This window comes from Lampris incognitus, chromosome 6 (assembly GCF_029633865.1).
Source record: "Lampris incognitus isolate fLamInc1 chromosome 6, fLamInc1.hap2, whole genome shotgun sequence".
In the NCBI taxonomy this organism is placed as follows: domain Eukaryota; kingdom Metazoa; phylum Chordata; class Actinopteri; order Lampriformes; family Lampridae; genus Lampris; species Lampris incognitus.
In genome coordinates this window covers 9,807,045-9,834,660 of record NC_079216.1, presented here as the reverse complement: position 1 = coordinate 9,834,660, position 27,616 = coordinate 9,807,045, and the positions used below count along the sequence as shown (strand labels likewise).

The following is a 27,616-nucleotide window of genomic DNA, read 5'->3' as shown; positions in this document are numbered from 1 at the left end:
TCGGCCTTGACATTCAGTCTTTATCAGACCGTGTCAGAGACATATTTTGTGCACACTCAGACTATGTCAGGGACATATTTTGTGCACATTCAGACTATGTCAGGGACAGATTTTGTGCACATTCAGACCATGTCAGGGACATATTTTGTGCACATTCAGACCGTGTCAGGGACATATTTTGTGCACATTCAGACCGTGTCAGGGACATATTTTGTGCACATTCAGACCAGGTCAGGGACAGATTTTGTGCATATTTTGTGCACACTCAGACTATGTCAGGGACATATTTTGTGCACATTCAGACTATGTCAGGGACATATTTTGTGCACATTCAGACCGTGTCAGGGACATATTTTGTGCACCTTCAGACCAGGGTCAGGGACAGATTTTGTGCATATTTTGTGCACATTCAGACCAGGTCAGGGACAGATTTTGTGCATATTTTGTGCACATTCAGACCGTGTCAGGGACAGATTTTGTGCACATTCAGACCGTGTCAGGGACATATTTTGTGCACATTCAGACCATGTCAGGGACATATTTTGTGCACATTCAGACTATGTCAGGGACATATTTTGTGCATATTCAGACCGTGTCAGGGACATATTTTGTGCACATTCAGACCATGTCAGGGACATATTTTGTGCACACTCAGACTATGTCAGGGACATATTTTGTGCACATTCAGACCAGGTCAGGGACGTATTTTGTGCATATTCAGACCATGTCAGGGACATATTTTGTGCACATTCAGACCATGTCAGGGACATATTTTGTGCACATTCAGACCATGTCAGGGACATATTTTGTGCACATTCAGACCATGTCAGGGACATATTTTGTGCACACTCAGACCATGTCAGGGACATATTTTGTGCACATTCAGACCATGTCAGGGACATATTTTGTGCACACTCAGACCATGTCAGGGACATATTTTGTGCACATTCAGACCATGTCAGGGACATATTTGTGCATATTTTGTGCACATTCAGACCATGTCAGGGACAGATTTTGTGCACATTCAGACCATGTCAGGGACATATTTTGTGCACATTCAGACCATGTCAGGGACATATTTTGTGCATATTTTGTGCACATCCATTCCCCCCCCCCCCCTGACAGCAGAGGTGTTAAGCGGACGTTGAAGCTGAGAAGACATTTTGCAAGCGTGCGAGTTCCCGATGACCTTCAGATGCTCGGGACATAAACAAGCTGGAAAAAAAAACCCCACTGGGCAATTGCTCAGTAGAAAAAGAGGGGTCCTGAGATACCTTACAGTTAATGAGCCCCTCTCCAAGCCTCTGTGGAGGCTCATCATAGCTTTATTTTTGTGTGTGTGTGTGTGTGGTTTGTTTATCCATCATTACACAATGTGAGCTAAGCCCCAAAATGGCAGATGTCTGAAAATCTCCTGGCAACGGTGTCGCACAACCGGCGAAAATACCTAGGGCTAAATATCCCCGAATGACCCGGAGGTTTACATGAATAAGATACCTGTTTACTTCTCTGCAGCAAATCTTATTTCCTTAATCTCATTTAACACACAGCCGCACATCAGCACGCACACACACACACACACACACACTTATTCTAGCACACCTAGATGAACAACACTGCAGAATGATTCTCATTTTCTATGCACACACACACACACACACACACACACACACACACACACACACACCCCGTCCCTGCACACTCGGTGTGTGCGGTGCTCTTATGAAGGGATGTGCGTTACTGCATAGCACAGCATCCGTGTCAGTGGGCCAAAGTCAAACCGTGACCCCGTCGTCTGACACCCTCAACGCAAGACCCGGCGTCTGTTGCCGCGTCGTTTCACGGCGACCTTCTGTCCGAAGGTCAACGTACGGCGGACCCGAGTCGGCGAGGCAGCCTGCGAAGGCCGGGAGGTATGCAAACGACCGGGTTTACTCCGCCGAGGACACTCGCTTAATCAGCAGCACAGAGGACGCTGTTGATGAAATCACAGAAACGCCAGGCACAAAGACATTACACCCCCCCCACCCCCCCACCCCCCACCCCCCCGCCACCCCCCACAACACACACTCACTCGGTTCCCCTCCCCCATCGCACACTCTTCCACTCACCCCGTCCCAGCACTCGGGCATGGTGCCACGGTAGGTGTAATCTCAGACGATGAAGAAGAAGAGGAAGAGGAAGAGGAAGAGGAGGATACAGCTGGCAGGCAGACACGGGCGGGCCTCCCCTGTGTGACAGGACCGGCTCCTCCTGACTCCCGCTCCACGTAGGCTAGGGTGGGTATGGAGCGATGCTGCAGGCTGCAGTGTCTTTGTCTGTTCTGGTCTGCTCCTATCCTGTCTCCAAGCTTTACAGTAGCACTTCCCCCTCCCCTCCCCTCCCCTCCCCTCCCCTCCCCTCCCCTCCCCTCCCCTCCCCTCCCCTCGACGTTTATTCTTCCCAAGGACGGGGGTGGGGGGGCTGGGCAGGATGGAGATGACTGGCTAAGAGATCCGCCCCCTTGCGCCGGATTGGTCGGCGGACTCGCTGATCTTTGTTGTCTTGCGGCGCCCTTGTTGAGCTCTCTCTCATCAGCACCGCCACTCTACTTTCGAGACGGCTCTGTCGCCGCCTCACACCCGGATTCCCTTATCCCGAATCCCGATCCCGATCCCGATCCTGATCCTGATACCCCGCCCACCTTGTTGTCGTCCCCCTTTTTGGCTGAAACATAACAGCGTGCTAATCATAAAGAGGCCCCCCTGACGAGGCCTTGACAAGCTGCAAACCCTGGGTAAGCCGAACCCAAAAGGCCACGGTTACCGCGGACATAGGCTTTTATATGCACCAGGAGGGCTGCTGTCCGGTGCTCTCAGTGGCGCGGGGCCGAGGCCGAGGGGGCAGACTCACATCTGCAGTTGTGTGGTTTGGAAACAACAAACAAACCCAGGATAGGCAAAAGGTCAAAGGCGTGGCTGCCTTCACAGAGAACTGTGGCGGTGCCAGACCGGCCGGCCGTCCTGCTGACTACAGCCACCACACACACACACACACACACACACACACACACACACACACACACACACACACACACACACACACACACACACACGCACGCACGCACACACACACTTTCTGCCTCTCTGCGCTGCTCTAAAGTTTGATTCAGCCATGCAGCCTTTGTCCCGACCCTCCACCCCCCTCCACCCCACCCCATCTATCCCCTCTTCTCTCTCTCTCTCTCTCTCCCCCCCTCTTTTCCCTGTTGACAGAAAGCTGACTCGACTTAACGCCCCCCCCTCCCCTCCCCTCTGCATTCTCTGACATTTTCCTCCCTTTCCTCCCCAGCGGAGACTAATCCCCCCCCCCCCCCGCTGACTCGTCCACATTACCCGTCCGTTTTTAAACGGCTGGCGTCTTTCCCTCTTTCTCTCGGAGCCAGATATCCACCGCTTACCCTTCTCTCTTCATAACGATGTGGGCCGTCATCACACCGACATGCAAATGAAGCCCCTCCCTCCCTCCCTCCCTCCCTCCCTCTGTTCTCTCCTTCTCGCTCCCTGCTTTTGTTTTTTCCCACATTGTAACAAAAACACCTGGATATATGGTGGAGAATATGATGATGCTATCTATGTGTGTGCGCATGCTTGCACATGTGTGAGCATGCATGCACGTGCGTGCATGCATGCTCACACATGTGCAAGCATGCACGCACATGTGCAAGCATGCATGCGCGTGGGATATTTTTGCACATGCATATAGTTGTATGTGAGCATGCACGCTTGCTTAACGTCCCTGACAATCGCCCTCCTCCTTTTTTAGCTTGCAAGTTAATTTGCTTTTTGCAGCTGAAGTCCGTTATTCTTTCGCACCCATTTGCGATGGGCCCCCTGCTAAACATCCCCAAACGTAACGTAATGTGATGTTTGAGTGTGTAGCATGTTTTCTTTTTGTGTAACTGTGCCAGCGCGCATTCGTGCACACATACAGTACCGCGGGTAAGCGCGTGCACGCGCAGACACCAGGCCAGCTTTCCTTAATCCCCACTGCAGAGCGGTCGGGGATGGGGCTTAACGTGTCAGACGCAAGTGTGAAACGAAGGGTGTTTGATGGGATTGGACGCACAACCCCCCAATTAACGCTTGGCACAGGTGTGAACCCCAACTTCTTCGTCAGCCTTCGGAGAATTTTTGGAGACGAGTGGCGTAACGGTCTGTGTAGGGGGGACGTGAAGCTGTATGGAAGTGATGACAGCAATGGTGTTTGGTCTTGATGACAGCGAAACTGCAAAATAAAGTGACATGATCTCGTGCCTCGGGGCCTTCTTGTGTTAAGAGCTTGTGGGTTTTATCTTGAAGGTGATTTCTTCTTCTTCTTCTTCTGTCCTTTATACGGAGTTGGTGCCATATTTTTTTTTGGATTTTGTTGTACTTTATTAATCCCCGTAGGGGAATTCATGCTCTGCATTTAACTCATCCTATTGTATAGGAGCAGCGGGCAGCTGGCTGCGGCACCCGGGGACCAGCTCCGGTCCTTCTCTCCACTGCCTTGCTCAGGGGCACAGACAGGAGTATGGACCCTAACATGGGAGGGAACCGGAGCACCCGGAGGAAACCCACAGCGGACACGAGGAGAACATACAAACTCCACACAGAGGACGACCCGGGATGACCCCCCAAGGTTGGACAACCCCAGGGTTCGAACCCGGGGCCTTCTTGCTGCGGGGCCGCCGTGCCGCCCACCTTCACAAGGTCTAATAATTCATCCTGCGTTTGCTGTGTCCTTCAATGCCGTCCTTTTTGAGCTGTATCCTTCAATGCCTTTCGGGGGGGGGGGGGTTAGCATGATCCTCCCACGCGCTACCTCCCCCTGGTGAAACTCCTCACCGTCAGGTGAAAAGAAACGGCTGGCGACTCCACATGTATGGGAGGAGGCATGTGGTAGTCTGCAGCCCTGCCCGGGGAGTGGGGTAATTGGCCAAGTACAATCGGGGAGAAAAAGGGGGGGAGAAAACCCCCCCCCCAAAAAAAAGGGAGAGGAGAGAGAGAGAAGACAACAGCATGGCATCGCAACAGCAAACATCACCTCGTACCTTCCAGTCTCCTGCTGGCATCAGCTGCTCACAGTTTTCCTACAGCCGGAGAATGGCGGGGGGAAGGGCAGAAACAGAGACAGGAGGAGACATGGAGAGAGAGAGAGACACAGAGGAAGAAGAAGAAGAAGAAGAAGAAGAAGAAGAAGAAGAAGAAGAAGAAGAAGAAGAAGAAGAAGAAGAAGAAGAAGAAGAAGAAGAAGAAGGGAGAGAGACAGAAAGAGCGAGAGCGGGAAATGGAAAAGAAAAAAAGTTATTTAAAACAGGCAAACACAAAGTCGTACACATATGCAGAGCTTCACACATGAGAGAAAGCCTCCTCTGCTCCTACGGTCACACACAGCTGGTCCAGACCAGACCAGACCAGGCCAGACCCCGTTTCCCAGAAGCACCTTAGCAGTATGATCATTAACTAGCACGGCCATCTTCACTTTATCATTGTAATTGATGCTTTGTCCCTGAACACACACACACACACACACACACACATGCAAATGAGCTGGGAAATATGCAGATCCGTAGGAGACGGATTACTAATGCAACGTCTTCCTTGCAGGCCCCTCCTTTGTAACCTAATGTTAGGGAGCACGGCACAAATGCAAGCGAGATCAGGGGTTGATTTCCAACCATGGACACCCATTTTCAAAAGGCCTGCCCTTTACTGTGTTTGCATCATTTTGGACCGACACATCCAGTAAATGCCGTGTATGTCATTTCCAGGGTATTGGCCCGTGTAGTAGATTTGTGGCCAACAAATGTGTTTCCCATCCATCCATCCATCCATGATCCAAACCGCTCATCACCCTGCTCTCGGGGTCGCGGCGGTGCTGGAGCCTATCCCGGCTGTCAGTGGGCGGCAGGCGGGGAGACACCCTGGACAGGCCGCCAGGCCGTCACAGGGCCCACACACACATTCACGCCTAGGGACAATTTAGTACGGCTGGTTCACCTGGCCTCCATGTCTTTGGACTGTGGGAGGAGACCGGAGCCCCCGGAGGAAACCCACGCAGACACGGGGAGAACATGCAAACCCCACACAGAGGACGGCCCGGGACGACCCACCAAGGTTGGACTACCCCGGGGCTCGAATCCAGGGCCTTCTTGCTGTGAGGCGACCGTGCTAACCGCCGCGCCACCGTGCCGCCCCAAATGTGTCATATCACCCCATATTATCCCAGCATATTTTCCTAGATACGGATAAAGACGACCTGCTAGAATGCGTTTGGGAGACGTGGACCAGACACGCCGGTTAAAAGTGAGGGAAGACAGCATCCCAGACAGGAAGGGTGAGAGAGAGCGTCGCCCAGATTCCCCCGCAGCAAAATGTTCCCCGCGACGATGTTCCTCCGCAGAACAAAGATGGGCCGTGTAATATAATCAGCTCCAAAACAAATAGACATTTTGTCGTCCTGCCACGGCTGCAAGGAGATCAAAATCCACCCCCCCCCCTCCCCCCCGCTGCAATGGACTTATTGGCTACCGGACGAGATAATGCAATCAGAGAGTCTGTCTGTAGCTCGCTGCATGCTGAGCGGAGGTGACAGCTTCATTAGCCGGAGCCAAACAGTCTGAGTGTTTGACAAGTGTTAATCTTAAACTCCCCCCAACCCACCAAATCTCCTCAGTGAATTTCTCGAGCGGCCTGTGGATGCTTCATCGTTGTCTTTCAGATGAGCTGATGCAACTTGCTGGCACGTCTGCATACCCGGATTATTGAGCATGCACCGAGACATGTGAATGCTGCAAGAAACGCCATGAATACTTGGCAGATTTGAGTGTGGGACATCCCAGCTGCTTCAGATCTGACCAATGCATCGAACGCGCGGCGTGATTTTGGGGGAACCGGGGCCCTGACCCTCGCTCTCACAAGAGTTGCGTGTCATAACGAAGGTTTTGCCGGCCGCAACGAAACACGTGCTACGAAATGCACTCAAAAATGACTCGGATTGGATGATAGTTGTGTCATTTTTCAGCCCATCAGCGCGCGCGTGTTGGAGGGCGACACGACCTGTGTTATCTCAACGCTTGTTTAAGGTTAAGTGCTGCTCTGCTCTTCTGCTGAGGGAAGAGCAGAGCAGGAACACACAGCCGCTCATCCAGACGTCACTGCAAAAAAAACAACCGTGGGCATGCAAGAGAGGATACGTGTGAGCCACAGCACTGTGAAAATATATATATATAGGTCACATTAGTTCCAGTAATTGCATGCAAAAAAAATGAGATTTTAGTTGCAATTCCAAAGCAAACACGTCTATCTGACATCTGCAGAGAAGACGGGGTAGAATTAAATATGAATCACACAAATTCAAAGGGGAGTTAAGAGAGAAAAAGACAAAAGAGATAGTGCAGTTTTCATCGTTAGACAACACAGCAAAAGAAAGGGGGGAAAAAGAAGGTCGTCGTTTCATTCCCACAGTGAACGGAGACACGGTCAGAGACAGAGAGAGGTCAGAGGTCAGCCCGTCATGCACCCACAAACAGGACCTGGAGCTGCCTTTGAATTTCAATCCATTTCCAATGCTCTACCGCCAACAAAACTGCTGGGGATGTGGGGGGGAAAAAAACAAGTGACTTTAGGTTTTGCTTCCGCCACTAAAGAGGGCGACTTCCTCCCTGGTGATTTCACAAAATGGCTCTGAGTCCTGTGAGGGTGAATGTTAGAGACGGGGGGGGGGTGTAGGATGGCGGTTGCGCTAGCAGGTGGCGCTGTTGCTCTGTTATATCCCACTCATGTGTCCGGCTTGCCTGGCTCAGGGAGAAACGGCGCCGTGAGGACGCATGCGCAGTAAAGTTGCGCGCGTCTTTCAGTCGTTTGTGATCGAGGAGGAGGTCTGGGACAACATTAGATACTGGGAGAAACAGAGCAGACTCTGGCGCCACACCGGAGTCAGTGTTTGAGTGATGAACCCATTTTTGTTTTTTTTTTTGGTTAGGTGCTGGACTACTTTAAGCTGAAATCCGTGATTTCCTCGACCAGTCCCTGCCCTCTGGCGGTGAGAACTACAAACTACAAATAAGGTGCGGCGGTCATTAATCGCCGGTGTGCCGTCAGTTCAGCAGTAAAACAGTTCCCACCTTGAGAAAATGGCCTCCTCGGACCAAAGCTAACACAGGCAATCTAATGTACAGCAAAGTACACCAAACTATACGGGGATGTTGTTGTGTTGCCATACTGATCGTAGATTATCTGTCCGGCATAAGCGCTGCCACGTCGCCATCATGTTTCAAACCCGTTTCCCTGTTTGAGTAGGGAACGTTTTCACCGCTGCACCAGTATCCGTTTATGACGTCACAGCCGTAACTGGAGCGTGTCTTCGGCCAGTGTTTCTCAACCCAGTCCTCAAGGACTGGGTTGGCCCCCCTATCCTGCAGATTTTCTTTGCAACCCTGTATAGGTACCTGTTTGAATTTCGTCAGATGTTGCACACCTTGCATAATTAAGTGCTGCGAGATGATTGGTCGAGTAAGTACAAGCAGGGCTACCTATGCAGGGTTGCAAAGAAAATATGCAGGATAGGGGTTCCTTGAGGACTGGGTTGAGAAACACTGGGAAGATACAGACACCAGCTAGTATTAGGCCTATGCAACCTGACTCTGTGGTCCAGATGGGTAAACTGATTGTGTATTAATGGAGGGGGGGGGGAAATCTCGGATTTCAGCTTTAAAGCTCAGTTTAGAGGGGTTTTAGACATTTAGAAGGACAGCCCATGGACTTTAACTCTGCTCCACAATCACACCCCCCTGATGACAGGCTACAAGTTTGAAATCCCCGCTGCTGCGCCTAAGCTGCGTGCACCACTGGGTTCTGTTTTGTGTTGTGCTTCCTGTTCCGGCTGTCCGGTGGTTTTGGTAGTTACCGGGATGACCCCACCGGTCCGACGGCGGGTCTGGCGAAGCCAGTGCCGTGCGATGACGTGCCAGCGTTGGGTGGGGCGGCTGTGGGGAGGGGGAGGTGCGGGGGGCGGGGGGCTGGGGCAGGGGAGCGCGTGCACACCCCCTTTGGCTTCCTCTCTTCTATCCTGCTGCGTCATGAAACAACAAACACAGTGCGTGACACCACGTTAGTTTCACCTGGGCTTGTCTGGAGCAGATTTGACAACAGTGTAATGCAGACTCCAACGGGGCTTGGGAGTCTGCATTACACCACGATGTAGGGGGGGGGGTGCATTGGGAAGGAGTTGGAAGTTCCTCTTCTGTAGCTGTTCCTAATAGGGGACATGTGTGTTTCTCAATACGACATAGGGTATGTTTGAGCTGAACAATATACCGTTTCAGAATCCACACTGCAATATATGTGCAATCGTCACATTGCCAAAAGGATGTGATGTAAGGCCATTTAGGTCCATCAGCCATGTTAGGCTAAAACTCTTGTTGCTCGATAGAAAATGACATCTTTCAAAATTTGGGTTTTTTTTTTAATGACTACCCGTGAAGAAAAATACCTCAGTGCATCTGACAAGTGTCATTTCGTTTGATTCAGTGACTTCATAGCCTGGGAACTAGACAAATCTGCGAGCTCACGTTTTATTTGCTCTGGCGTCTGGCCCCCCCTCCCGTTCAGGCAGATTTCCACCGACCTGGCCCGGGTCGGGCCAATCACAGCCGTTGATCTAAAACGGGGCGGGGTTTGATACTATGACGTACAGAGGAGCGCTGTCGAGGCGTTTTCGTAAACAACCAAAATGGCTGCCGCCGATAACGGAACGGTCCGTTGGATCCGCCATTTTCTCTAAAATAAGAACAAACAACGGCGCTTAAAGCTTTCGTTGACGAAAAAGACGTGTTCGCCGTGCTTCCAACAGGATTGGGTAAGTCATACATTCCGTTGCTGTGATCGGTTGTTAGGTCTATCCAATTGTGACCAGAGGCATTTTGGCGCGCACTCGTTGGCAACGCCCGCTGCTGGAAATCGAAAATGAACGGAGAGGAGCCAGACTCACTTGCGAATTGGTCTGGCGATGTCAGACCAATGATTTCATGGACAACGGCTGTACTTCTCCTCTAAAATCACCCTTATCGTTGCTACGGCGATAAACTCTTTGCAAACGGAGCGTCGAAAGTTAAAACCTGCCCATTTAAATTTGGTGAAAATCGTGTAACTCCTTTTTTATTCTTTAACACCTCACTGCTCACTGCACATCACAGAAAATAAAAATATTACAATTGTAAACGGTTATTTTCTTGCCTGGTGCGAGATTCGATACGAGGTGTGCTGCGCCACAAGGCGACGTCACTAACCGCTCGGCTAAATGGTCAGATCCGTTAGCTAGGGGCTAACGTGTCTTATTAGTAGTTTACAGTCGTCACCCTCCCCGGAAGCGCGCCCTCGTGCTTTGTTATTCCCGCGCTCCGAAGAGACTTCTGAGGATCTGCACACTTCCGGATCCCACCACTGCCACCGGTTATTTTCTTGCCCGGTGCGGGATTCGATACGAAGTGTACTGCACCACAAGGCGACATCACCAACCGCTCGGCTAAAGGGTCAGACCCGTTAGCTAGGGGCTAATGTGTCTTATTAGCAGTTTACACAATGATGATTTTGTAATTTGTTCAGCCCCAATGGCTTGTCTCACACATTATTTCGAGGCGTGGTGCAATTTGAAAGGGTGATTGCAATTAATATCTAGCAACATTTAATAGGCTTACATAAATGATTGATCATACATGATTGACGTTTTAAAATCAAACTCGTTTGTATAGTTTTGTTATAGCTTTCTTAAGATCCTAACTTGTGGAAAAGCAATGTTTTTGGGGTTGGGATTATTGTAAAACGTTCTCACTTGTTTTGAAACCAGAATAGCAGCTCCCCTGAAGCTTGCTGTCTGTCTCCTCAGTGATAAGAGAGAATCGCTGCAAGCTGCAGTGCACTTTAAAGTAGGACATGACAAGCAGAAGGGATGCATCACCCGCAGTTTTACTATGGTCCCACTGATACTGACTTTAACAACATCAGCCTTTAAAAAGAGGCAGTTTTTGCATTACATTACACTTTCTTTGCTGTATAATTCGTTGTGTCTATTGGTTTTTGTTTTGCTGGTGTATTTTCCAGATCTGGTCATACAAGCAGCCATCTGCAACCAGTCATTGTCACAGATGTGTTGGATGGATAAAAAAAAAAACTTTTTAGATGAATGAAGATTTATCTGAGGTTTTCTTTTTATTTGCCAAATGAAATGCAGCATCTGAAATGCAGAAAGATCTTGGCAGCTTTTCATCCAACATCCAGCCAGCTGCCAGAAACCACATGGTCCTTTTCAATTCTGGTCTCCCCGCTTCATTAAAGAAATAAAGTGAACGCTTCAGTTATGCATCTAGGAGCTCAGAAAAAACTAAATTAGATTATTTTGTCCAACAGGAATTTTATTTTCCCCCCACATTCACTATTGCAGCTCACCATATTCCTGTCTCCATTGGAGGATTTTTTTCTCATCTGCGTCTTGGCCAGGATGTGTGATCTTTCAACTCAACTTTAGCCGCCTTACATTAGCCAGTAGCTAGTTTTCGCATATTGATATTGAAATGAAAGCCACTGTATTTGACATTGTATTCTTACAATGAATTTGTTCTCTGCATTTGACCCATCTTATTGTATAGGAACAGTGGGCAGCTGCAGCGCCCGGGGACCAACTCCAGTTCTTCTTTCCATTGCCTTGGTCAAGGGCACAGACAGGAGTATTAACCCTAACATGCATGTATTTTTGATAGTGGGGGGAAACTGGAGCACCCGGAGGAAACCCACACAGACACAAGGAGAACACGCAAACTCCACACAGAAAAGACCTGGGAACCTCTTGTTGTGAGGCAACAGTGCTAACCACCGGGCCATCGTGCCGCCATTATTACTTTACATGCTATTAATTATTTATCGCCAGCAAATGTCATTGAGCTTTTCATTTGTTTCTTGCAAAAGCCTAGTCTAAGGTCAATAGACAAAGCCTTTTTAACTATCCTAAGATCTAAACTAAATCGGAAAGGTTATTAAACCTGTGCTATCTGATTAAATAGGACTACATGCCCCCATATCCACTTTTAAGTCCATATTATAAATTTGCTTCTTCTTATTATTATTATTATTATCATTATTATTATCATTATTATTGTTGTTGTTAATGGATGGATAAATGGTAACATAATGCTAAAGAACAGTTACTCATCCTCTAGCTTTCTACCATAGGCAGTCTAAACCTTTCTTCCTAATATGTCTTGGCCATATTAGGAAGAAATGTCTGACTGAGGCCTTCTCTTACTGTTTATCAGGAATTAATCTAGAGGACTGAGGATGAGTGAGGCGCAAGAAATTGGTTGGTGGAGGGAGGTGCAAGAAACAGTGGGTGGAGAGAGAACCACCAGCTCCCAAGCTGTGGTATCAGTAAACCTGAGTTCCCCGAGTCAGACTTGGATGTTACACCGTTCCAGGAAGTATGGTCCCTCAGTGAATATGCTATGAGGTCACTCAACTATTGCTTCACAAGACAGAAAGCAAGAGAAACAACACAGCTGCAAATGACATGAGGGATTGAGGGCATAACATAAAACTGATCGGTGTCTGAGCCACATTTGTCCTCAACCCGCTGAGTCACCAGCACATGAAACGATCGCTGCAACAGTCATTGGCCTTAATTATCTGTGTGCAGTGAGTTGTAATGAGCAGGCTAAATTACCTTTTTTTTCCTCCTCGATTACCAGATCAATAACGTGACTTACAGGACCTATATTGACCAGATCATACCCAGTAGCTTTTAAAGCCTAAGTCAAGTCAATGCATTTCAAAGCAGTGATTTATTGATACAGGTTTGCCTTTCAGTCACTGTCGACAGAGTCAATGCCAACTAGGCTTCTCCACTTCGACCCCCGAAACTTATGTAAACAGAAGGCTGAAACACCAAGGCGGCAGTGGGTTTTGTGCTTGGCTGTCGGACCTTCACGTGTATTTGAATCGGTCTTCTTTGCTGGCATGAATCAAGGATGAGTCTATTCTCTAACTACAGCCATATATCCTGAAATCACACAGAAAAGTGAGTGGTTATCCCAATTAACACATCTTGCAGGAAAAACATCATAAATATTTCACCTAGAAACAGAAGTTTAAACAATCAAACTTTCTCTTCAATCCTTTTCATGTGCTGAAAAAGTGATGACTCACCTTTTGTGTTGTCGGGTCAAATTTGAACCAACAGGTTTTAACAGTGCAAAGCACTAATTAAACAATACCACCCTTACTTTTGTATTTTGTGGTCCTCTGGTCATACCTACCTTATGATACACCACTCATTTTCAGTAAAAAAAGAAAAGAAAAAGGTCAAAATTAAACCTTATATTTGAGCTATGGTGAAAACAGGAGGTGGTTATACTGCACATTAAAACATTGCTTTCCTAAAATAACATATTCAACTGAAACATATAGTTGCTTTTCTAACCAGATACCAGGTACAGGAATGAGTCTTTGCTTGTACATGTGTGTTTGTTTGAATGTGTGTACCCGTGTTTAAAAGAATGAAAGTATATGAATGTATGTTCATTGCAAATGAACTGTGTTTTCTGCCCACGTGTGCACCTCCTACTTTCCCTGGTATCTGGCAGAGCTCCAGGTGTGGGTGTACTTGAAGACCTGACCCTGCCCGCAGCTTCTTGTACCAGACTCAAAGAGCCACGCGTTCATGAACGGCTCTGACGTTTTTCAGTGTTTGGATTCACCAAAGCACGCCTTAGCTTCTCCAGAATGTCTCCTCTTATATTGCTTTCTACCTTTTCCTCTGGGGTTAAGTCAAGCCCACTATACTTAAACTATAAAAGATTCCTATACACATACCCATGCGAGAGGATGATGATTTGTTCTTGTTTAAATCTAGGATAGCAGCTGGCTCTTTGTCCTTCCTGCTGTCCACCAAATATCTCCCCTGATCTCTCTCCACAGAAGGGTACACTGTGTATACTAGCCTGTTTCAACTATAACTGATCCTCTTATAAAAGGCTGCCCAGATTTTGATTCACCGTTTTTAGGTTTACTTGGTTTTTATTGCCAGAGGGGACAACAGCCTCTAAAAGCAAGCAGCTATTCATCATCTGCTTCAGCCACAGGTACTAATCTCGTCTCATCTCATCTGATCTTCAACCGCTTTTCTGGGGTTGGGTCACGGTGGCAGCAAGCTAAGTAGGGTACTCCAGGCATCCTTCTTCCTAGCAACACCCTCCAGCTCCTCCTGGGGGATCCCAAGGTGTTCCCAGACCAGATTGGACATGTAGTCCCTCCAGAGAGTTCTGGGTCTACCCCGGGGTCTCCTCCCAGTTGGCTGTGCCCGGTAAACCTCCAAAGGAAGGCGCCCAGGAGGCATCCTACTCAGATGTCCGAGCCATCTCAACTGGCTCCTTTCAATGCGAAGGAGCAGCGGCTCTACTCCAAGCTCCCTCCGGATGTTTGAGCTCCTCACCCTATCTCTAAGGCTGAGCCCAGACACCCTACAGAGGAAACTCATTTCAGCTGCTTGTATCTGCGATCTCACCCTTTCAGTCACTACCCAAAGCTCATGACCATAGCTTAGGATTGGAATGAAGATTGACTGGTAAATTGAGAGCTTTGCCTTCCGGCTCAGCTCTCTCTTCACCACAACGGTCCGGTACAACATCTGCATTACTGCTGATGCTGCACCAATCCGCCTGTCAATCCCCTTCTCCATCCTACCCTCACTCGTGGACAAGATCCCGAGATACTTGGAACTCCTTCACTTGAGGTAACAACTCCTCCCCAACCCAGAGGGAGCAATCCACCATATTCCGGTAGAGAACCATGGCCTCAGACTTGGAGGTGCTGGCTCTCATCCCAGCCATTTCACACTCAGCTGCAAACCGCCCCAGTGCGCGCTGGAGGTCGCGTTCTGATGAAGCCAACAAAACCATATCATCTGCGAAGAGCAGAGATGCAATTCTGAGGTTCCCAAAATGGACACACACCTCACCTTGGCTGCACCTTGAGATCCTGTCCATGAATATCACAAACAGAATGGGAGACAAGGGACAACCACAGGTACTACACATGTCTAATAGGCGGAAGTATGGTTTTATGACTGCTAGCGGGTCTTGCCTCACAATTATCAAATTGAATAACCCAAATGAAGGTTTTAAATGATAGGGAGGAACGCTGGTTTGAATGGGGAGTCAAAGAGGCCCTCAATGTGAAGAGGGAATGACCATCCCCGAACGGAGGGGGGGACCTAAGACTACATCCGTCGCCATTTTATAATGCTGTGATTGTAAACCTTCCCCAATCCTCTGTGAATAGTACACATGGCCATTGTAACTGTGTTAATGGTCATGCCCATTTGCATATGAAACTGATCATTGGTTTCGGTCATTACGCAACTGTATTGTTTATAAAAGTGGAGATACCTGCAGTCAGTTGAGATTGAAGAGGTCACTTAGATGAGTGATGAAACGTTTTTCTCAATGAACGTGTCCAGATGAGCGGATTCAACTTTCTTTGAACTTTCTCCAACCTATATTCATCTCAAGCATGATCCTCAATTCGGCCGTGGCATCAATTACAGACTTAATGTCTTGCAAATGCGACAAAGCTAACTGGTGGGCCCTTGGGTCACTCTGATTATGTTCTCACTTTGTACTTTGTGTCGCCTTTTGATGGGTGGAGAATCATTATAAATTGATTGTTTTTTCTTTTTCTTCCTTTTTTTTTTGTCATGGAGATGTCCTGCATTTGAGCAGTCTTACTAGGGCCCCGTGTCTTCTTTCCACAACGCTATCTTTGTGGGTGACAGTTGCTCGGCAGTACAACAGGTCATCAGGTAACTGGTCGGTTGCTGGTTTGATCCTCGGCTCCTCCTGGCAAAAATGTTGAGGTGCCCTTGAGTAAGGCACCTAACCCCTAACTGCTCCCAATGAGCTGGTACCTTGCATGGTTGACACCGCTGTTGATGTATGAGCTGTTGATGTATGAGTGTGTGCGTCTGAATGGGTGAATGTGAGGCATTCGTTGATTGTGAAGTGCTTTGAGTGGCTGTTGCAGCTGGAAAAACGCTATATAAATGCAATCCATTTCCTTACGAAAGCTATCTTCATCACAGGCATCCTCCTTTCAGCCTGATCCTTCTCCTCGTTATCATGATCAGCTGATCATAATGATCACCATGGACGGTGAATCATTTGCTCGTGGTGAAATAGGCTGAAGGCGGCACAGTGGCGCAGTGGTTCGCGCGGTCGCCTCACAGCAAGAAGGGCCGAGGTTCGAACCCCGAGGTTGTCCAGCCTTGAGGGTCATCCCAGGTCATCCTGTGTGTTGCATTTCCATGTTCCCTCCATGTGTCTGCGTGGGTTTCCTCCGGGTGCTCCGGTTTCCTCCCACAGTCCAAAGACGTGTAGTTCAGGGGAATCGGCCATACTGAATTGTCCCTAGGTTTGTGTGTGTGTGTGTGTGTGGGTGTGGGTGTGGGCCCGGCGGCCTGTACAGGGTGTCTCCCCACCTGTTGCCCAATGACTGCTGGGATAGGCTCCAGCATTCCCCGACTGAGATAAGTGGCTTGTATAATGGATGGATGGATGGAAATAGTCTGACAGAATAAAATGTTGACAAGACCCCGTACAAGTCTAATCAAGATACTGATGTTGCAAGAAAATCAGTGCAGCGCCGTTCATGCCACGCCTGCGAGAGATGATACCGAGGTACTCATGTGTGAGGGAAAAGTCAGTTCCCATGGTACCGTATATATGAATGTGGATGTCGTATTCTGAAAGACGGGTGCCGTTGTGGCAGAGGAAGGGCTTTCCTTTTTGACTTTGCGCCATCGGTTGAGAGAGGAGAAGCCTCAGGTTATCAGAAAGAGAGATGGTGAGAGGAGAAGAGGGTTAAAGGTGCTTGAAGGGGGGAATAGTGAGGAAGGTGACGTCGATGGTGAGAAAGCGGCTCATAAAGAGTGTTGCTTGGGTCGGATTTGCTTCAATTTGCCAGGAGTATGATTTCCTGTCGGGTCAGATTTGACACACGCTGCAGATGTCAAAACTTTTTATGTAAACTTTTCTAAAATTCACAAACATTTTAGATGTTGGGCTGATCACGTCTGCGTAGTTGTAGTTGGGGATATGATGACGAGTCAATAGCACATCCATTTAAAGTTCCTGAGCTATGTTAAAGTAGTTATCCCTCATTTTTTGTTTCTGTTTAGGGGAATTAGCAGAAAATGTCCACCTACAGGCCACAATTCCCTGTGATTGCAAACTTTGGTGTAACACCGGTAAGATAATGCAGGGGTTGCGTGTGTAGTCTGGGGAAGGCGGACTGGAGCGACACGTCGAGCCACATCAAACGTGGTGTCGGCCCCGTGTGATGGCCTGGCGGCCTGTCCAGGGTGTCTTCCAGGGTGTCTTCCTGCCTGCCGCCCGGTGACTGCTGGGAAGGGCTCCAGCATCCCCGCAACCCTGAGAGCAGGACAAGCGGTCTGGATAATGGATGGATGGATGGATAAACGTTGGATAACACTTTGCTTTATATTTTAGCACCTATTGCTTTCCCCTCCGCATTCGGCGCACAAGTTCCTCCATCTTCTCTTCATGTGTGGCAGACTTGACACATTTCCTGTGTGAGGGCCCTCACACAGGCACCAATGGAGAGCAGCATATAGAGGAGCGAGTACAGAAGGCTGATGCGTTGAATGGCTGTTGCTGCAAAAATGCCAGCAGCAGGAGGTATCAGGTGGCCGGGTAGCGTAGCGGTCTGTTCTGTTGCTTACTAACACGGAGATCGGCGGTTTGAATCCCCGTGTTACCTCCGGCTTGGTCGGGCGTCCCTACACATACAATTGTCCGTGTCTACGGCTGGGAAGCCGGATGTGGGTATGTGTCCTGGTCGCTGCACTAGCGCCTCCTCTGGTCGGTCGGGGTGCCTGTTTGGGGGGAAGGAGGAACTGGGGGGGAAAGCGTGATCCTCCCACGCGCTACGTCCCCCCTGGTGAAACTCCTCACCGTCAGGTGAAAAGAAGCGGCTGGCGACTCCACATGTGTTGGAGGAGGCATGTGGTAGTCTGCAGCCCTCCCCGGATCAGTAGAGGGGGTGGAGCAGCAAATGTGATGGCTCAGAAGAGTGGGGTAATTGGCCAAGTACAATTGGGGAGAGAAAAAGGGGGGGGGGGGCGTATCAAATACGGCACTCTTTTTAACATGAAAAAGAGAGCGACAACCGCTTTAAGATGGGTACAGTCTGACCCAACACCAAACGGAAGATTAAACTATCAATCTGGTCTTACACAGTAGCCTCTTCCTGCTGCTCGTTACGCTCAATGCCCTCGTTTCTCCATTATTTCTATTATTCCCATAATCACTGGTTCTCTGTCAGGCTAGAGCCACTCATCCACTCATGGCGCTCATCCTGTTGCTTGCATAATAGACGAGTGAACCAGAATAAGAGGCTTTTATGTAAGTGCTCGCAGCCTCATTCCTTCTTTTTCTCTCCCGCTCTTCGTCCCCCATCGCTCTCTCTTCCTCGCCGCTGACAGTTTTATAAGCGTTGAATTGTAATTGTTCACAGATAATGAGCACAAACACATCTCTATTAATACACTGCGGCTTCTGCAGTGGCGCAGGCGAAGTATTGCACACTGAAGTCAGCGTGTACACACACCCTCACTAGAGGATTTACTGGAAAACAAAAAAAAGGCAACAAATAATAATAATATGAATGGTGACGATGCATGTTGGCAGTGCGTTCTAGTCAACACAAAGTGGACATCCATTCCAGTTTATGAGCATTTCAACTGACCATGTCCGAGTCGGCTCCTCTCTGCTCGGGCAAAAGAGGCTTCTCCTCCGTGAACTGCTGTTCCTTTAATCCGGCCATCCTGGACAGCAACCTGCAATTGCCATGGCAACACAAACACCCACACACACACACAAACACACACACACAACCACACACATTTAGGTTGAACTGTAATTTTGCCCTGTACGATACTTGGCATCTTTACGCTCTCTGTGGCGGGGCTAAGTGTGTTTGTGAGTTTGCTGATGAAGGGACTTCTTAACATGAAGGATAGTCTTCATGATCCTTCTGTTGTACAAAGGAACTGTGGGGGGGGGGTTGTTTTCGAAGTGTAAAGGGTGGGGTGCAAAGAAAGGGAGCAAGAGAGATACTTGGACCGTGACCTTTTATAAGTACGAGCCGTCTCAGACAGGAGAGATTGGTTTTGACATAGGTTCAGAAGAACGCAGAACCTCACCGCCCCCCCCCCACCCCACCTTACCTAAAATAGACAGTGTTACATGCAGACCATTCTTAGGTTGATTCTCAGAAGATACTCAGCTTTGCTGATTTGGAAAACACTTAGCTCCTGATGCCGCTCCTATGTAAAATGGCAAATGGCATTTATTCTCTTACAAGGTTTGTTTTTTTGTTATTTTTAACTGTTTTATCCTGTTCTATGAAGCACTTTGTAACCCTGTTTAGAAGTGCTTACTATTATTTTTATTGTTAATCAGGCAGGTCACAGGTGCCTCTCCTCCCCCTCTTTGCCCTTGGGATCCTCTGTGTGTGTGTGTGTGTGTGTGTGAGAAGATACACTATATGGACAACAGTATTGGGACACCTAGCCATTACACTTACAGGGGCTTTTATGACATCCCATTCTAAATCCATAGGCATTAATATGGAGTTGGTCCCCCCCCCCCTTTGCAGCTGTAACAGCTTCCACACTTCTCGGAAGGCTTTCCACAAGATTTTGGAGTGTGTCTGTGGGAATTTTTGCACATTCATCCAGAAGAGCATTTGTGAGGTCAGCCACTGATGTTGGACGAGAAGACCTGGCTTGCAGTCTCCCTTCTAGTTCATCCCAAAAGTATTCGATGGGGTTGAGGTCAGGGCTCTGTGCATGCCAGTCAAGTTCTTCCACACCAAACTCACCCAACAATGTCTTAATGGACCTTGCTTTGTGCACTGGGGCACAGTCATGCTGGAACAGAAAAGGGCCCTCCCCAAACTGTTCCCACAAAGTTGGAAGCATAGAATTGTCCAAAATGTCTTGGTATGCTGAAGCATTACGATTTCCCTTCACTGGAACTAAGGGGCCTAGCCCAAACCCTGAAAAACAACCCCATACCTCTATCTCTCCTCCACCAAACTTTACAGTTGGCACAATGCAGTCAGGCAGGTAACGTTCTCCTGGCATCTGCCAAACCCTGACCCAACCATCAGACTGTCAGATAGAGAAGCGTGATTTGCCACTTCACAGAACACGTTTCCACTGCTCCAGAGTCCAGTGGCAGCGTGCTTTACACCACTCCATCCGATGCTTGGCATTGTGCTTGGTGATGTAAGGCTTGCATGCAGCTGCTCTGCCATGGAAACCCATTCCATGAAGCTCCTGTCACACAGTTTTTGTGCTGCTGTTAATGCCAGAGGACGTTTGGAACTCTGCAGTTATTGAGTCAACAGAGCGTTGGTGAATTTTACTCACTGTGCTCCTCAGCACTCGTTGACCCCACTGTGTGGCTGAGTTGCTGTTGTTCCTAAACGCTTCCACTTTTCAACAATACCACTTACAGTTGACTGTGGAATATCTAGCAGGAAAGAAATTTCATGAACTGACTTACTGCAAAGGTGGCATCCTATGACAGTACCACGCTTGAATTCACTGAGCTCTTCAGAACGACCCATTCTTTCACAAATGTTTGTAAATGCAGTCTGCATGGCTAGCTGCTTGATTTTATACACCTGTGGCAATGGGTCTGAATGAAACACCCGAATTCAATGATTAAGAGGTGTGTCCCAATACTTTTCTCCATATGGTGCATGTCATGCCGTGAAATGCATTGACCAGAATACCTATCTGCATTGTAAATTCATTTCCAAATCAGGTCAACTATTACTGGCCAAAACACCTGCTAACATCCGCCTTTGGTCAATATAACATTGACCACCACCAAAGGCGGATGTTAGCAGGTGTTTTGGCCAGTGTGAAATGGATATATTTGACACAGTGATGTCCATCATGAGGCAATTCAACAGTTTATGAAATGATGGAAATTTACCAATTTAATGTCATGGTGAACTGGAGCAGTCTGAGCAGCCAAAGGATGAGGTGTTTGATAATAATGGAAGAAATGGAATCATTAAGATGAGTTAGTTCATTACAGGTTAAAGGTCTCCTGCCCACTGCTCCTCTACAATAAGATGGGTTACATGCAGGGAACAAATCCGTTGTAAGAATGCAATGACAAAATAAAGTGGCTTTCTTTTATTTGAAAGAAAAAAATGAAGGGGCTTTCTTACTTCTTTAGAAGAAGAAATTGCAACAACAAAAAAAAGCATTAGAAAATATTTTGATTTAAAGTCACTGTTGCGCTTCATTTACAGCACAGATACAGGCTAACGGCCAAAAAAGAACAGAAAGTCAAAATGTCTTTGCTTCATTTTACAGACATTGGAAACTGGTATCGGTAGACTCTTTCCTCCTTGGTCTGGAGCATTGGTGCAGCAAGAATGTAAAACGGGTGATTTGTACAAGCAGGAGCCTTGTACAAATCACTGAACAACTCTGACTTCAGTCCCCAGTGCAAGGACTGTAGATGTTTAATTCAAACCTCACCCCGGATACTGAGATGCAGGGGAGCAAGCAATCGAAAACTATAAAATCTGAAACTGGGTTTACATTATAGTGGTTCAACAGGAGTGTTACACAGCCTACAAGAATTAAACTGTCCCATTGCATCCAGACTGCCTTCCTTACTGACAAAGAGGAAGGGATCTGGTTGTAAAGTCTCATTAAAAATTACTACTGTGGGGCGTCCGAGTGGCATGGCGGGCTTTTCCGTTGCTACCAACACGGGGATTGCTGGTTTGAATCCCCGTGTTATCTCCAGCTTGGTCGGGCGTCCCTACAGACACAGTTGGCCGTGTCTGTGGGTGGGAAGCCGGATGTGGGTACGCATGTGTCCTGGTCGCTGCACTAGCGCCTCCTCTGGTTGGTCGGGGTGCCTGTTTGGGGGCTGGGGGGAATAGCGTGATCCTCCCACGCGCTACGTCCCCCCTGGTGAAACTCCTCACTGTCAGGTGAAAAGAAGCGGCTGGCGACTCCACATGTATGGGAGGAGGCATGCGGTAGTCTGCAGCCCTCCCCGGATCGGCAGAGGGGGCGGAGCAGCGACCGGGACGGCTCGCAAGAGTGGGGTAATTGGCCAAGCGCAATGGGGAGAAAAAGGGGGAGAAAAAAAGTATTATGGGTCTGGAGTCACAGACAAGGTCACGCTCACAGAGGTGCAAACCTACTGTACTCACAGATACACACAACACAATCGCTAATATGCAAGCAAATTGGCATACAAGACACAGGTGGGTGTGCACACAGACACAGAGAAACAGACGCACACAGTAGCTCAGGGAGCAGAGCAGACCGTCCGGTAACTGGAAGGGTCGCTGGTTCGATCCTCAGCTAACTGCCTGCAAAAGTGTCCCTGAGCAAGACTAAATGCTCCTAACCTCTACCTGCTCCTGATGAGCTGCTTGTTGCCATCCACTCCATCATCCATGTATGAGTGTGTGGTGGTGGGGGGGGGTAAATTTGAGGTGTTAATACATGCAGTCCATTCACAAACACACACATACACAGTGCACACACACATAAAGTTTGGGGCTTAGACAAGCTGGTTGTTCAGCACAAGGGCACCGCTAGACTGGCACACAGCTGAGATATGGCACGCCACTTCTACAATAGATCTCCATTTATCAAAGGCTAAACCTGCCCACACACACAAACACACACACACACACACCCAATTGGGCCAGATCTGATTTAACTGCCTTTTTCCACGCCTGGCCCAGGGCAGTTTGTTGTCATTACCAAACATGTGGACTTTCTGCTCACATCCGCCGACAGCATGGCCCTGCAGATGAGCCGGTCTGAGACGGCGTACGATTAGACGGTCAAGAAGCAGCTCGCACCGGGAACTCGGGCTTCACTCAGGCAAATGAATGGAAAAAAATTAGGGAGGTAGGGCAGTTTGGGGAAATTAGTCTGCCGACCCTTTATCGTGGGAACAACACATTCAAGACTCAAGGGATTCAAGGTTCAAGAGTTTTATTCGTCACGTACACACGAGTACGAGTCGCGAGGGCAGTGAAATGAAAAAAAGGTACGAGCTCCGAAATGAGCAACAGGTACACACGCATTCCAGTTTGCAATAAACAATTTGCAGTATACAATCAGCAGCTTTAGAGAGCTCTGTAAAAAGAAAATGGACGGTGCAACAGAACAGCACAGATCTTTCTCTCCCCCTGCCTCCTCGCCCACCACCCCCTCTGCCTGTAGCAGCTGTCCAAATAGATTTGGTGTCTCTCTCTGGCACCTTTACAGACAATGCCCAGATGCTAGTTAGTCCTTCACAGGCGTTTCTACAGTGACTGGTTTGTTGTTGTTGTTGTTGTTGTTGTGTGAGAGAGATTCTGTTTAAGGATAGATTTGCTTGTACAGTGGTCTCTCTCACACACACACTAACACACTAACACAAGACACGTAATGCAGCTCCTCAATATACAAAGAATAGGATGTTCCTGACCACGGTGGTAGTTGGCCAGAGCCGATGTAATGAAGGTTCACTTTACCCTTTGCTGTAAAGCTGACACTGATGCAGTATTACTGAAGGAAAAAAAAACGTGTTTTGTGTTTCAGAGCAGGCGCCCCAAATTTGGCTCACATGAATTAATAGAACAGAAGTGTTTAATGTCTTACATCATGACAACTCTGAGCGCTGGGTCTCGGGTTTGTTTTTCCATGAATAAATTGTTTATGGTTGAAAAAACAATCTCTACAGGGTGGAACAGATTTGACCACACAGCTCGTTTGTCTGGTTGTGGCTTTGAGTGAGCCGCAGTTTAAATTGCCGCTAATAACATCAACATCAGTTTTTTAACCGACTGTGTTTGTAGGCTTTGCCTTCCAGGATTAGACTTCTACGCAGTGCACGCTGCTTCCAGTACCTGTGAGTGTGTGTGTGTGTGTGGGTGTGTGTGTGTGTGTGTCACATATCTAGATTTGCTCTGGAGCTGTGTGCAAGGGATTACTTTCAGCTACACAAAGTGCGAGGCTTGTTAGAAGGGGTGGGAATACCAGTTTGCCGGTGGTTTGGTGTTTATTTGAATACATGTGGGGAAAAAACAGTCTGTTCAGCGGTTAAAATCCAAAAGCAGATTGTGTAGTGGACACTGGAAAGACACAAATGAATGGACTTTTTGTGTGCTTCTGTGCTGTAGTGGGCCTTTGCAGGAGCCGTGGGGAACGCCTACCCTTGGTCATCGACAGCACAGTCTCCTCCACCTTGAAATGGGGGGGGGGGGGGATCACACCACTGCTGTTCTCAAGAGGGAGCACACCAGAGACTTGGCTTTTTAAGACAACTGAGAAAGTGTGGCGTACCCCGGAGGAATGGTGTGGTGGAGGTTTATGTCCTGACCTACGCAGTGACTGTGTGATTTGACAACATGTCAGCTGAGGACAGGAGGCAGGTGGACAAAGTGGTCCGTGCTGCATCCAGCATTATCAGATGTGGTCTCCCAGCTCCGGTGGACGTCTATGAGGCTGGACTACAACAGGAAGGCCTTAAAGGTCTAACGGACCCCTCTCACCTGCCTAGCAGCCTGTTTAATTTCCTGCCTTCTCACAAAAGACTTAAACGTATTGTAACGATCATGAATGACTAGACTCGCTGGCCCATTAATGGGTCGGACCCTTTAGTCAACTGGTTAATGTAGTCGCTCGTGGTGCGGGAGTCCCGGGTTGCATCCCGGCTGCGGCGGTTCCCGGCTGCCCCCCCGAATTCGCTGCAGCATTAAGACCAGAACATCCAGATTGCAGAGTAGCACGTATCCTGAAGACATCCGCCTCCTCAATACTCTGAACTCAACACTGCAGGCAGCTTGCTAGGCTTAACTAACTGTGCAGTAAGGCTGGGGTTTTTATTATCGTGCACTTTATCCGGTGCTCGTTAGAGGTGCCGCTAATTCCCCCACAGGTGCCCTTATTTTATCTATGGTGTTCTTCTGTGTTGCAGTTTATTTCATTCTACCCGTTTGTTCTATGCTTTCTTGGTCGTTTTATTCTATGGCTTGGATTTGATCTGTCCTTTTGTCGTGGATCGATGTATTATTATGTGCTTTATAAATGAATGGCTCCATGTGCGTGTGAGCTCACCAAGACAAATTCCAATCAACTCTGTTGATTTGGCAAGAAAGTATCGAATCTTGAATTCTGACCAATCAAAAGCCAGTGTTTGTTGCTCAGGAAAAAAATAAAAAAATTATAGATTGCTAATGAAGAAAAGTCTCAGAAGACAAAGAAGGATGGAAAGGATGAACTATCACCATGGTGTGTGTGTGTGTGTGTGTGCTTGTATGTGTGTGTGTCCTTGGTATGCTGCTGCAACTGCCAACACTTCCTCTGTTTCCTCGTTAACTGGCACTGAAGGTTTTAAGTAATCTAAGCCGTAATAGCTCTTAATAATCTCCTCTACTTTCCCAGGAAACAGCCATCCACCCTTGATCAGTGGGCATCGTTGATTGGCAAGAGGCAGATTGGGGTGGAGAAGAGGACAGGAGCACACCAACCCGTCCATGTGTTTGGTATGTTTGGCTTATAATGTGGGTTTAACGACCCACATTATAATTCACCACTTTAAGTTTTTTTCTTGTTTTTTTGTTGATGAACACTGAAGCAAACTTCATCCCAAAGCGTTGCAGCAAAGCGTTGCTCCTCTCGGCTCGGCCCCGTCCCTCCCTCCCGGGGTGCGTTGGTTTTACTGTCTGTGTGACTGTGACCTTTCCTTGTGAAGGGCGGAGCGGCGGCATTAAAAGTATTAAATAGGGAACATGGGCCAAACCACGCCACCTTTTCTCCTCCCTGTGCTCATCCCCCCCCCCCTTCTCTGTCCCAATCGCTCTTCTTTCATCGCCATGTGTCTCCTCCATCCTTGGCACCATGTGCAGTTAGAGTACACTGGGTATGGATTCTCTATACCATAATGGGGTGTTGACACCACCTGAATACATTTGTCATTAAGTGACTCGAGAGTTTTCTTTTTTTTCCCCAGCGTCTGTTTCTCTCTCCTCCTCCTCCTCCTCCTCCTCCACGGCCGTGTGCAGAATTGTCTTTATCCATCATTTATTCGGTTTCACTTCCTTCACCTTTCCTTGACCCGGAAATCTGCCCATCTCCCACCGTCCCTCTGCCGGTTTGGGCCGTCGGCCTGCCAATTTATCCCGCTCACCGTCCTTTGCGTCGCTCCTCCGTCTCCTCACCTGTCTGGCGGCCTCGTTTCCTCTCTGGTTTCTCATTCATCCGCCCTTCTCCTTCCCCGGCGCCGTTTTCTCTCTTCTTACTTCCCTAATTGCTTTCGCCTCCCTCCTCCCCCTCTTGCACCTCTCCTCTCCTACACCGTTTCAACTCATCTATCCGTTGCTCATTTCGCGCCGCTCCCACGTTTTTCTCCTTTTCCAGCCGGCTCATTTAACCCCCCCCCCCTCCTCCTCCTCGCTCTCTCCCAACTCTCCCTCTCTCTATCGGCCTCCGTTTCCCTTTTTTCTTCTTCTTCTTCTTCTTCTTCCTGTCTCCTTGGTTCACCCCCGTCTCGATCCCTCATTCTCGCTGCCTCTGTTCTCTTTGACAGGCTTACGTAAGATGGCCGGTCGTGGAATCAATTACCATGGCATTACACCAGCTATATTTGGACTTCTGACGCCTGCTGCTGCTGCCGCTGCTGCTGCTGCTGCTGGAAACCCGCCGTTACCGTCCTCCCTCCTTCGATTTGCCGTCTCGCTCGCATGTGACCTCCCCGACATGTCCGCGAAAGCTCTTGTATAACAGAAGAGCAACGCCGATCACTCGGATGGTGAATCACGTGGTTTATTCTTGCGAGGGTGGAGCGAGGCGGGGGCCTGCCTGTACGGCCGGGGGCCCGTGCATGTTTCGGTACCCGTCTGGCACAAGTGTGTGCGTGCAAGATGTGTTTCACACGTGTGTGTGTGTGTGTGTGTGTCCTGCTTCCTCCGTGTGGTCCTGGCGTAGGTGGGCCGTGCGGTCTGTGTGCCAGTGTGTATCTGGGTACCCGGGTCGTGAGGCATGTGGCACTCGCAGTCTACTCTCCACAGTCAAGGGCCGCTCCTCAAAGCCTCTCCTTATCCCCGAACATACTGTGGTCCCAGAGCCGAAGTGGCAGCCGATGGACGAGAGGTTGTTTACCAGGCTTTTGCGCGCTCCATCGGTCATTTCGCGAAGGCACGGAGCCAAAAGAAAAACCTCTTTTCTGGACTGCTAAAGACTTTTTCCCACTTACGGGGGGAGGGGGGGGGGAGACCCCAGTCGGTTGTACAGCAGTTTGTTGAGGAGAACAAATTGAACCTGTCCTCTTTTCACACACACCCCCCCCCTCCTCCTTCCCTCTCTCCCTCCCTCGGTGTCTCTTTTTCTTCTTTGTAGTTTTGCCTAGACACGGTTGCCATGACAACTCCCACTGGTGCCGCCGGACCGGCTCAGTTCCACAGAATTCTCGCTTGCCTCTTCT

General features: G+C 48.7%; 1 protein-coding gene across 1 annotated transcript in view; it reads right to left on the bottom strand.

The window, feature by feature from the left end:
* The window catches only part of ndrg4 (NDRG family member 4), a 59,848-nt gene that overhangs the window by 16,901 nt on the left and 15,331 nt on the right, over nt 1–27,616 (bottom strand). The window contains 3 exon segments of the mRNA XM_056281282.1: nt 5,075–5,113; nt 8,932–9,096; nt 18,834–18,924. Coding sequence (XP_056137257.1) covers nt 5,075–5,113; nt 8,932–9,096; nt 18,834–18,911 — 282 coding nt within the window. The 5' untranslated portion in view covers nt 18,912–18,924.